This window comes from Galeopterus variegatus, unplaced genomic scaffold, assembly GCF_000696425.1.
Source record: "Galeopterus variegatus unplaced genomic scaffold, G_variegatus-3.0.2 Scaffold1078, whole genome shotgun sequence".
Taxonomy (NCBI): domain Eukaryota; kingdom Metazoa; phylum Chordata; class Mammalia; order Dermoptera; family Cynocephalidae; genus Galeopterus; species Galeopterus variegatus.
The window spans coordinates 178610-190921 of NW_007727189.1; the positions used below are offsets into that span (position 1 = coordinate 178610).

General features: G+C 44.3%; 1 protein-coding gene across 1 annotated transcript in view; it reads left to right on the forward strand.

The window, feature by feature from the left end:
* The window catches only part of PPP2R1A (protein phosphatase 2, regulatory subunit A, alpha), a 45334-nt gene that overhangs the window by 14792 nt on the left and 18230 nt on the right, over window positions 1-12312 (forward strand). The window contains exons 2-3 of the mRNA XM_008574636.1: window positions 4378-4468; window positions 9090-9190. Coding sequence (XP_008572858.1) covers window positions 4378-4468; window positions 9090-9190 — 192 coding nt within the window. The remainder of the gene's footprint in view (window positions 1-4377; window positions 4469-9089; window positions 9191-12312) is intronic.

Sequence of the window (12312 nt, forward strand, 5' to 3'; positions counted from 1 at the left end):
CCCCCCCCCCCCCCCCCCCCGGTTATCTCAAGGCCCCAAAATGGCTGCTGAAGCGCCAGTCATTATAGGCTCATTCCAGACAGGAAGGAGTGAAGAAGGGGGTGACCCCATCCCACCAAAAGGACATTTCCTACAAGTTGCACATATCATTTCCGCTTGGATTTCACTAGCCAGATGTTAGTGTCATAGTCACATCAAGATGCAAAGGTGATTTGGAAATGTCTTTTCCAGGGGGTCATGTGCATAGCTGAAAACCAAGGTTTATCATTTTTTTTTTTTTTAAAAGATGACCGGTAAGGGGATCTCAACCCTTGGCTTGGTGTTGTCAGCACCACGCTCAGCCAGTGAGCAAACCGGCCATCCCTATATAGGATCCGAACCCGCGGCCTTGGTGTTATCAGCACCGCACTCTACCGAGTGAGCCACGGGCCGGCCCTTGAAAACCAAGGTTTATGAATGGCAGTGTAGCCCAGTGCAGGAGCTCTTAATCTGGGGCTCATCTGTAATTCCCAGGCAGGTCCATGAATTTGGATGGGAAAAATAACATCTTTATTTTCACTAACCTCTAACTTAACATTTAATTTCCTTCTATTATGAATTATATAGATATATTTTTATATTATGAATTATAATATCACAGTAGCATATTATCAATAGTGTTAGCAAAACCTATGACTGTCTCCAGTGTAAATCATGACTGTGTTCATGTCTTGTTTCAACTGTTGTATATATTGTTTATGGTCACCTCTATTTGAAAATTGTGGTTATTATTAGATCTGCTAAAGGGGTCCATGGCACCACCGTCCTCCCCCCACCAAAAAAAAAAAAAAATGAATTTATGGTACTGGTTAAGAGCCTGGTGGCTTGGGTTCAAATCCTGGCTCTGCCACTGTGAGCTGTGTGAGGTTACTTAATTTCCTTGTGCCTTTGTTTTCACTGCCATAGATGGGTGATCCTGTATTTCTCTAATGGGATTGTAAGGATCAAATGAATTAAAACATTAAAGCGTTCAGAACAGCTCCTGGAGCATAGTAAGTACTATGGAAATATGTGCTCTTATTGTTCTGTCACTGTGAAAGAAAGGAAAAGAGACATTGGTGGACAACTAGCCAGCTGCCACACATATCCTTGGTAATCCAAGCAAAATCAGGATGCTATCAATAGGGTGAGGTTGCCACAACATCCATTATTGATGTTCCTCTGGTGTTAGGGTGTGGCCTGCAGTATGTCACTTTGTACTCATGATAACCCTCTATGGGTAGGTATTACCATCATCCCCATTTCACAGATGAGAAAATTGAGGCTCAGAAAGTTGCAAAGATTGCTCAAGATCCCATAGCTAATATGTAAACAGCTTAGCCTTGAACCTTGATGGCATGGCTCTAAATCACCACTTGATGCCACCTTTCTAGAGCATTCGCAGTGCTGTCTGGTTCAAGAAACCAGCGGTCATTATTAATGAAACCAAAACTAGAATCTGCGGGCCGGCCCGGTGGCGCACTGCTACAGTGCGCCGCTTGAGAGTGCGGCGGCGCTCCCGCCGAGGGTTCGGATCCCACATATAGACCGGTTCCCGCTCACTGGCTGAGCGAGGTGCGGGCGCAACACCGAGGGTTGCGATCCCGTTGCCGGTCCCAGTCCGGTACGGGCGCAACACTGAGGGTTGTGATCCGTTGCCGGACACAAAAAAAGACAACAACAACAACAACAAAAAACTAGAATCTGCAAGGACAGCAGTGGAAGGAAGGAGGCTCTCCACCATGGGAGAGGCAGCCCGATTCTTATGGGCTCACCCTTTGGGCATTTTTCCTAAATGACAGTGTGATGTTGAAATTGAGTCAGACTGCCTGGTTTTGGTTGTGGCCCCGTTGCTTTCCAGCAAGCGACAGTTTCTCTGTGTGTCAGTATCCTTCACTTGTGAAATGAGGATTCTAGGAGCAATACCTCAGAGCATAGTTTCCAAGGATTAAATGTGTTAATTATCCATGTCAAGCACTTGGAATGCTGCCGAGCACATAGTAAACAATCAGTAAATGTTCGTTGGCATTGTTACTGGCATTACGATTATTATTATGATTATTCCCTGCCACCATCTCATTGTCCTCAGGGCTGCTGCTCACCTTTTGTGGCCCTGGCCCATGTGTACATTTCCTCATAGCCCAGCTGAGAGAAGAACACAAAGATGCAACTTGGAGAGGACAAAGAAGAAAGAAATAGGCAACTAGGTCAATATTCCCTGTAATATTTCCTTAGGAAAATTTTCAAACATACAGAGCACTGAAAGACTAGTACGAGACTCAGCAAACTACATCCCGTGGACCAAATCCAGCCCACTGCGTGATTTTGCAAGTAAAGTTTTATTGTAACACAGCCATGCTTGCTTCTTTACATATTTTCTTGTTCTGTAACTGCTTTTATGTCACAAGGGCAGGGTTGAGTAGTTGGGACAGAGACCATGTGGTCCGTGAAGCTGAAAATATTTACTGTCTGGCAATTTATAGAAGTTTTACTGACCTCTAGTGTAATACAGTAAGAACCTGTATATTTACCACCTGTGTATACCACCTGTATATTTACCACCCAGTATTTGTTAGTGTTTGCCCTATTTAGTTTTTTATCTCTATATATACATTTTATTTTTTGGCTAAAAATAAGTTGCAGATCTTGTAGTACTTTATCCTGAGTTCCTTTTACTGCCAGGAAGGTTAGTTTTTGGACCATCTGTATTCCAGGTGGTCCAAAAAGCCCAGTGACAATTGTATGAAAATTTTGGCTTGTGCCTTTTTTCTGAGGAGGGACCCCTATAGCATTTCATCAGATTCTCATCCTTGTCTGTGATCCCAAAGAGATTCTTAAACCTCCAGACCAGAGAACCCAACTCATGTAGGATCTCAGTCACTTGCACACCTCTAATCAGTTACATGGGACCTGGGAAAAAGAATAGGCTGAGGAGCTCCTGCCTCTCACCTCCCTCAAGTTCCTTCATGTTCTGCTTCTCTTTCCAGGGAGAGGATTTCCCCTATGTGATCCTTGCTCATTTGCAAGGGTGTTTCCTCCCACTCTCACATGCATGATCTCATTACATTCTTTCGACAGCCCTGGGAGCTAGGTAGGAGAGGCTTATTGTGGAAATGAAGAAACAAGAGGGGAGGGTTTCACAGCCTGCCCTGCAATCAGAGCAGCTGAATTTGGATCCCAGGCTCTCTCAGGGCTTGCTTCGGCCAGTGTCTTTACATCTCTGAGCCTTAGTTTCTGCAGTGATGAAAAGAAATTAGTCATGCTTTCCTCCCTAGGATCGAGAGGATCAAATGAGGTCTCAATATGTAAACACTTAGTGTGAGGTCTGTTATGTGTATTAGCCAAATATATTAGTTCTCTATGGCTGCTGTAACAAATCACCACATACTGGGTGGCTGAATACAAATTCATTCTCTCACAGTTCTGGAGGCTGGAAGTCTGAAATCAAGGTGTTGGTAGGGTTGGTCCCTCTGGAGGATCTGAGGGAGATCCATTCCATGTTGCTTTCTCCTGACTTCTGGTGGCTGCTGGCAATTCTTGGTGTCCCTCGGCATTACTTGATCTCTCCCCTCTGTCTTCACGTGGTCTTCTTGTCTTTATATCTCTGTATCTTCTTTTCTGTCTCTTCTAAGGACACCAACATCAATTCAGGATGTTCTCATCTTGAGACATTTCACTTAAAGATATCTGCAAAGACCCTATTTTCACATTCACAAACACTGAAGGTTATTGTTTTTTCTTTTACCATCACTGTTAGCCAGCAGTCCTGGGTTTAAATCCCTGCTCCATGCCATTTTAACTCTCTGACCCTAAGAAGGGACTTTTGCTCCCTAAGTTTGTTTCTCTTTCTGTAAAATAGGACTTATAATAGCTCTGACGTCATAGGGTTATTGTAAAAATTAAATGAGATTATGGATGTGAATGCTTAGCCCAGGACCTGGCACAGAGCAAGCATGCTATAAATGTGGCTGCTGCTATTAAAGTACAGAACACATCATGTTACATGGTGCTAAGTGCAAGAGAGGGAGATAAATCAGAGGAGGAGAGGGAGTGGTGGGGAAGTGTGGTATAATTTTAGACAGCATGGTCTTGGAAAGTGCAACTGAGTAAGTGTTGGCTCTGTAAGATTCAAAGGATGCTTTTGCTTTTTTTTGTTGCTGCCACTGATAACCATTGTTGCTATCTAATGATTCACTCAAGGTCACAGAGTCTCTTGGTAGATGTTTGCCAAATTACTATTAAGCATCTTCACACATACTTAGCAAGGCTTCTGGGGGCTGACTGGGTCCAGAGCTGTCAGAACTCCCTTGAGTCTGAGATTTCTAACATTCTCCCATCCTTTTCTTATTCTCTCATTAGCTTCGCCTCAACAGCATCAAGAAACTGTCCACCATTGCCTTGGCCCTCGGAGTCGAAAGGACTCGAAGCGAGCTTCTGCCGTTCCTTACAGGTAACAAGGTGGACTCCTGGTACCCAGATGGAATGGGGACTACTGGGGGGATTCCTGCTAGATAAGAGAGAGCCATCACGGTGGATTCAACAAATTGTAAGTGTCTGCCCGGCGCTAGACATGGAGTGGGGATAGGGATTTGGAGGAGAAATGCAGTTCTGCTCTGAGAGAATGGTCTGGAATGATGGAGGCAGGCATTGGTGAAAAGGTTCTAGAAGCAAACAGAGCCAAGTTTGGATTGCAACAGTTAGGAACTGGTGCCTTTAGACAAGTTACTTTACTTGACTATTCCTTACATTTTTCATCTGTAAAGTGAGGATGATCATTCATGTGCTATAGTGTTGATGTGATGTGAGCATTAAATATTAATAATAATTGTTAACATTTATTATATGCTTACCATGTGCCAGGCAGTGTTCTAAACCATTTCTTGTGAGGATTGAGTTAGTTCACGTAGTGTTTAGAATGGTGCCTCTACTCAGTAAATCTGTGTCACCATCATCATTAACTGAGTTAATCTCACAGCAGATTAACTTTAAGATTAAGATTGCCTTAAGAGTGATAATACTACTGTCCCCATTTTATAGATAAGAAAACTGAGGCATAGAGAAGTGAAGTTATTCACTTATTTGCCAGAGGTCATACAGTTAGGAGGTGACTGAGGGGATATTTATCTAGTTATTCTGGTTCCAAGCTCAACAGCGTTGGTTAATGATTAATAGCACAGACTACAGGTCCCAACTATTGATTTCAAATCCTAGCTCTTCCACTTTCTAGGGGTGTGACTTTGGACAAGATATTTCATACCTGCCCGCCTTTGATTCTTCATGGGTAAATGGGCATAGTAGTATAACCTAATATGAAGAATAAATAAGATACCTGTAAAGTGCTTATAACCGTGGTAAGTGCTGCTTAAGTGTTGGCTATTAGACTGTTACTAAACACTGCTGTCTGTGATGATGTATGTAAAGAATTTAGTACAATGTCTGACACAGACAGGACCACCAATTAATAATAAATCTTCTGTTATCATTATTCTCATTACTACTTTATGCTTTATACGTAATACTAGTTAAAATCACATCTTGAGATTTAGAGTACTTTATCACTAATGAAACTCTTTCATAACTGATCATCTCACTTGGATCTAGTGATGATCCTGGGGAGGAAGGAGGCCGAGATTGTTACCCTCTCACATATGGACACAGGGGGAAATTGAGGCCTAAAGAGGTACAGTGACTTGCCCACAGTGACACAGTGAATGACTAAGGGGCACAGGTGTGTCTGACTCTGAATGCCATATAAGGAATAAGTATCTACACATGTGACTCTGAACAGATGATCCAAAACAAAGTAGCTTCTGCTGGTAAACTGTTGGAGAAACTTGGAAGTTTTAGAATGCTGAGACAGGGAGAACTTCTGGGGCAAGGGAGGTGGCATGGCAGGATAATAAAGTGGTTAAGAAGTTGCAGAGAAAAAGAAGTTGGAGGGACCTGGGTTTGAAACAAGCAACTGTGCCACCCCCCTGCTGGGAAAACCCAGATATGCCACTCCACCTCCCTTACCCTCAGTTCCCTTCATTGTAAAGGGGTACACAAGTAGTACCTAAAGGTGCTCCACACAGAGCCTGGTCTGTAGAAAATGCTCAGCATGTGCTACTGGTGATTCTGTGGTGTGGTAGTGGGGAAGGCAGCCAAGTAAGGAGGACTGGCATGAGTAAATAGCAAATAGAGGCAAGGATGACCTGGGTGATTCACCAGGATGAGAGATACAAAGAGAGCCTTGCGGGAGTGGGTGACGGTCGGTTGGATTTTGCTGGCCTTAAGTACCAGATGGAACAATTTAGGTTAAATTCAATAGATGAAGCAGGTCAGCCATTGTAGATAGCTGCTGGAGGGAAGAGTTTAGATGTAGAAAAATAAACCTTCCATGCTTACAGAATTTGTGTTGAGGGTGTGGGGTGGGCAAGAGAAGGGCAAAGGCAGGAAGTCTACTTGAGAGACAGCAGCCAAGAGCAAAGACCCTTGGGTCAGCTTGCTCAGTTCAGTCCTGCCTTGGTGTACTTTGTTTCCTCGTCTGTAAAGTGGTAATAATCATGTAATATTTATTAGGGTCATTGTGAAGATTCAGTGAGTTTAATACATAACTTATCTTCATTTTATTATAGAATGGCATATAATATTATAATATTAAAAATACAAATGGGAAGAACTGCGGTGGGCCAGATTAGTTTGGGAGCCATAAGATTGAATAAGAGCCGGTGATTCAGAGAAAGATTTCTTCGAGCTGTTGGAGTAGTGAGTAATGTCAGATTTTTCTCTGCTTTGGGCTTCATTCAAGCCCTTGTAAAATGTTCAGAACAGGAAATGGCAGATCCACTGTGTCTTTCAGAAAAGATGGTACTGTTTCAGACAGAATAAGCTATAAAAGCCCTCTGACGTCATACCTACATTCAGAATCAGTTTTATGAGGGGAAGATTGCCACGTTATATTAGTTTGTTAGGGCTGCCATGACAAAATAGCACAGAATGGGTGGCTGAAACAATAGAAACATTTCCTCACCATTCTAATGGCTAGAATTCCAAGTTCAAGGGATCAGCAGCAAGGTTAGTTTCCTCTGAGGACCGTGATGGAAGGATTTGTTCCAAGCCTCTCTTCTTGGCTTGTAGATGGCCACCTTCTTGCTGCTTTGTTTTCTCATGGTCACATCTCTGCTATTCTCTGGGTGTCCTAATATCCTCTTCTTATAAGGAACACCAGTCCCATTGGACTAGGGCCCACCCAAGTAGTCTAATTTTAATTTAATTACCTCTTTAAAGGCCCTGTCTCCAAATACAGTCACATTCTGAGGTACTGGTGGTTTGGGCTTCAACATATGAATTTTGTGGGTACACAATTCAGCCGCATAATACAAGTAATATCCCCACTGGGTTAAAAGGACCAGGTCTTTCTATTTATAATTTGCGAAATGTGGGTAGTTCCCACAGCGAGTCAGGTCATCTGTGTCTGCAGTCAGGATGTAAAGGAGCCTGCCATTTCAAGACTCAAGTAAACACTGATGAAAAGTAGTCTCAGAAGTCTCAGGTTTGCCCTTGTGGTTTTGCTCCAGAGGCCTCTCAATGCAGGTTCCCTGAGCTAGAGGAGAGTAATTTTGAGATGTGTCTTTAACCTTGCTGTGATGTTTTTTCAAGTTCAGGAAAAAGGAGTCTGGATTGGAGATGAAGTTGAATAAGAGTCGAAGCTGTGGATATGCATAAAGTCTCCAGGAGATAAGCGAAGAAAACAGGGAGGGTGATCTTAACTGTGTGCAGAGGGAGCCAGGGAAACAGGCTGGGAGGGAGCCCGAGAGCGTGGTGTACATGTAGCCACACTAGTGAAAATTTACTGAAGGAAGAATAATAGGTGCTAACCCTTTTTCTGGGTCAAGGGCTGTGCTCTTCACAGAAGCGTTTATTTGCCTTCAGTCTCAGAACAACCCTGTGAAGTGAGAACAGCCCTGTTGTGATTTGGGGGATGAGAAAGCAGGCTCAGAGAGGTGAAGTGAGTAGCCACACAACCAGTCAACAGTAGAGCAGGATTTCAACCTACCATAAAACAGGGATGATGATGACTACACACAATGAGAAGTTGTGGTGAGAAAGTGACCCAGCAGTTGAATCCACTACTTCCACTCACATCCCATTAGCCAGAGCATGGTCACATGGCTGTGCCAGCTGCAAGGGAGCCTGGGAATGTAGTCTGGCTGGATTGCCATATTCCCAGCTTAAACTCAGGAATTTTAAATGTTAATAGATGCTGGGGATGGTAGTATCTTCTGCAGCAGAGATCAGCAGTTCCCATCACCTTAGTGAAGCTTTAGGAGAAAGGCCTTTGGATTTAGGCATTGGGACATAGCATTAGTTCTCTCTTCATACAGTCATTCATTGTTTCAGAATTGAGCTCCAACTGTGTTCATCTCTGGAAGGGACTAGGGCACAGAAGGGAGCCAGTCCTGGGCTCGGGTGGTCATAGCTTATGATAAGGACTCTGGTAAAGGTGGCATGGAGGGAGATAGAGAGTGAGCCCAGAGAAGGAGACTAACTTGGTCTAAGCAGCATCCTGGAAATCTTCCTGGAAGCAGTAGCTGAACCGAGTCTCCAAGGATGAAGAGGAATTTCTCAGGCAGAAGAGAAAGAATTTCTTGGTAGAGAGAACAGTGCTAAGGATAGGAACTGAACAAAAACATAAAAGCTTCCGTTTATCATGCTCTGCACTCTGTACACATGATCTTAATTGTTCCTACTTCAATTGCCATTAAGGAGTAACTCTCACTCAGAGGGAGAGATGATTAGCACTATTTTGAGGTACAGAAACGAGCTCAGAGAGGAGGTATTACTCACCTAGTATCGCATATCTAGCAAAGGACAGAAGTGGGACTTAGGGGTCTATCATCCCACCCCAGCCTGTGCCTTTATTTCTTTGCCAGCCCAGGTAGAGGGTGGGGAGGGGATGGGCAGGTAGGGAGACTGAATGCTGACAGCTTGGGAAGCAGAATGGAGCTTGCTTCTTCTGAGCTTGGGTTACTGAGGGGCTGGAATCAGGCTTTGGTGGGACTATAACGGAGGCTGTCTTGGTCCCACAGACACCATCTATGATGAGGATGAGGTCCTCTTGGCTCTGGCGGAACAGCTGGGAACCTTCACTACTCTGGTGGGAGGCCCGGAATACGTGCACTGCCTGCTGGTGAGTGTAAGGCGGGGAAGTCCCCTTGGGGTCAGACCCGTGGTCCTGAAAGCCCAGGGCAGGGAGGGGAGAATGTTGAGAGCCTGGGGATAACCTCGCAAACAGATGGGCCTTGGACAGTCACTTTCATCCAACAAATCAGTAGTTGGCATTTAATACAATAATGCTGAAAATAGTTTCCTTTACTGTTTACCGGGCTGTTTGACTGTTACCTGACCAATGACAGGTCCCACCTAGGACTGACTCTACACATGGGGCTTTGGGTTTGGAGGCAGGCTAGGTTCTACTACTTATTAGCTGTGTGACTTGTAAGATAATTGCTTAACTTCTCAGTGCTATACTTTCTCATCTGTAAAATGGGAGTCATTAAGCAGTCACCCCGTGGCTCACTTGGGAGAGTGTGGTGCAGATAACACCAAGGCCACGGGTTCAGATCCCTATATAGGGATGGCTGGTTGGCTCACTTGGGAGAGCGTGGTGCTGACAACACCAAGTCAAGGGTTAAGATCCCCCTACCGGTCATCTTTAAAAAAAAAAAAAAAATGGGAGTCATTAAAATCTACCTTTACAATTGACTTAAAAAGCCCTAGCATAGTACTTGGCACTTAGTAAGTACTAACAGATGTTAGCTGCAATTGCCATTATTGTTATAATGAGTCATGTCCACCTTTTGGGGTAGGGAGGATTCCCTTTTTATAGATGAGCCACCTGAAGTGTCAAGAGGTTAAGCATTTCAAAGTTGCACAGCTAGGAAGTGGCAGAGCTGGGATTCCAGGTGTCTATTTGACTCTTCTCCAGGTATCCCCACCCCCACCCCCACCCAGCGCCCACTGCATGCTCGTGTGTCCCTGTGCTGGCTGATAGCTGGGGGCACAAAGATGGGTCTGATACTAACAGTAACTGCTGTTTGGGGGAAGATAAGGGAGGACTCCCTGTTTTCATCAGGAAAATACTCTAGTGCTGTGATCTGGGAAGAATGAGCCTTGGAGGTTGCCCAGTTCCTTGGTTTTCACTGTTCTTCAGAGCCCTGGGCCACTACAGCCACCTCCCACCCACCCACCTGACCTGCAGTAATTCTATAGTTCATTGTTTCTAAAGACACAGTGTTTTCATACTTTGACATCTGCAGCCCCTCTTTGTTTTAGTGGTGTATAAAATAGCAGTGCTTCTGATAATTGTTGGGATCTTGAATTCGAACAATTTTTTTTTCCCAAACAGCATTAAGTCTAAGGAAACTTTATAATTACCATTAAACTCTGTTATCTCAGCTTTCATCTGTGCATGTGTGTATGGTTTATGTGTATTATACACACAGAAAATTCTATGTAAATAAGGTCATTTCATACATTTTTGACAAAACAGATCTTGTTAACATGAACATGATGAGGTCTGTGGACCAGCCTGAAAGGGATCCCTTGAATTTCATGAAACTGTCTGCGGCACCTAGTGTTTGTCAATTAAAATTTCTGAAGAGAGAATCATAGCTTTTAGCAGCTTCTCAGAGGACTCAGAAGCAGAAAACACCATTAAGAACCCCAGGGCTTCAACAAGAGGTCCCAGGGCCCACAGATTGGGTCAGGATTCAGGCTTGCTGTAGAGCCAGGGCTGGAACCCAAGGATCCTTCTCCCACTTAGGCCAGTGTTTCCCCACAGAACATTCTCAGTGAGGGAAATCCTAGTCAACCCACATTTCCTACTGGGCAGCAGTCCCACATGACCTCTGAGACTGATGTTCGTGATGTTCACATCAGCCAGTAGACACATCCCAAGGCCCTCTATGGGCTGGGCAGTGCTGGGAACCCAGAGGTGAGTCACATCAGAATAGCTGGTGCTCACTCAAAGCCTGCAATGCACATTCCTAGTGCCTTACACACAGTTGTGTGCTGGTGTTGGCCCCATTTCACAGGTGAGGAAACTGAGGCATATGCTGGTTTATGTGAATTGCCAGTGCTAGGAAGAGGCAAAGCCCAGATTCTAACCCAGGCTCCTGATTCTTAACCACTCCTCTGTACTGTCTTCCTAGTTCCTGCACAGGCTGACCAGAGCTGTAAACAAGGGAAGTATGGGGGCTCTTAGAACCCAGAGGAGGCACTTAACTTGGTTTACATAGGGTAGGGAGTTGTCAAGGAACACTTCCTGACGGAGGTGGCAGTTAACTTGTATTTCAACAAGTAATGGGAAATGGAAAAAGGTTATTGTGCAGTCTGTTCATTCCACAAACATTGAGCAAGGTCTCCAGGCTGTGGGAACTCAGAGATGTGTCAGTCTTAATCCTGGCCCTTATTCTCTGCAGTGGTGAAATGGAATTGTTTACACAGGGACCTGTATAGCTGCAGCTTGAGGATCTTTTATGTATCAGTAGCTCTTAACTCTTTGTGAATTGTGGATCTCTTTGAGAATCTGGTGAGAACTTTATACCCTCTTCTCATAAAAGTACACAGGATTTTAGGAAGTTTACACTTCTTCCCCTCCCCTGTGTGGTCGTTAGGTATAAGAACCCCTGCCCTCCTGACTTCAAGAGAGGGCTTACATCATTGGGTCTTTGCTGTGCAAAAGCGTCACTTGAAGTTTCTTAAACTTGCCCTAAGAGGTTCTAATTCTTTGTGTCCATGCTGGGATAGGCTTCCTGGGTGATCCTGCACGGGGTCATCCAGGGACTGCACTTTGGGAACCATTCCTTGAAGAGACCCTTGGGTCACATAACTACTGCTCAGCTTTGGCCCCCAGGCCTCCATTATAACAGATTACCATAAGTTCCACCACCTACAGTCACTCAGCAAGTATTGATTCAGTGCCTCCTCTGTGCCAGCCAACATAAAAGTAGAACAGAGATGAATAAGACGAACTCAGTTTCTTCAGTAGTGCAGTATCACTAAACCTACAACCACACCCCATGAACCAGTCCTGAACCTGAAACCTTATAACAACATGAGGTCCTATGACAGAGGCCCCACACTGGTGGCCCCCTGGCTTACATAGCGTTAAATTTTTCTTTTGAATCATTCATTGCCAACCTTTTTTTTTTTTTTTTTGACAGCTGGCTGGTAAGGAGATCCAAACCCTTGACCTTGGGGTTATAAGGAACCTTTTTAAAATGAGATTTTTTAAATTCCTGTTTTTGT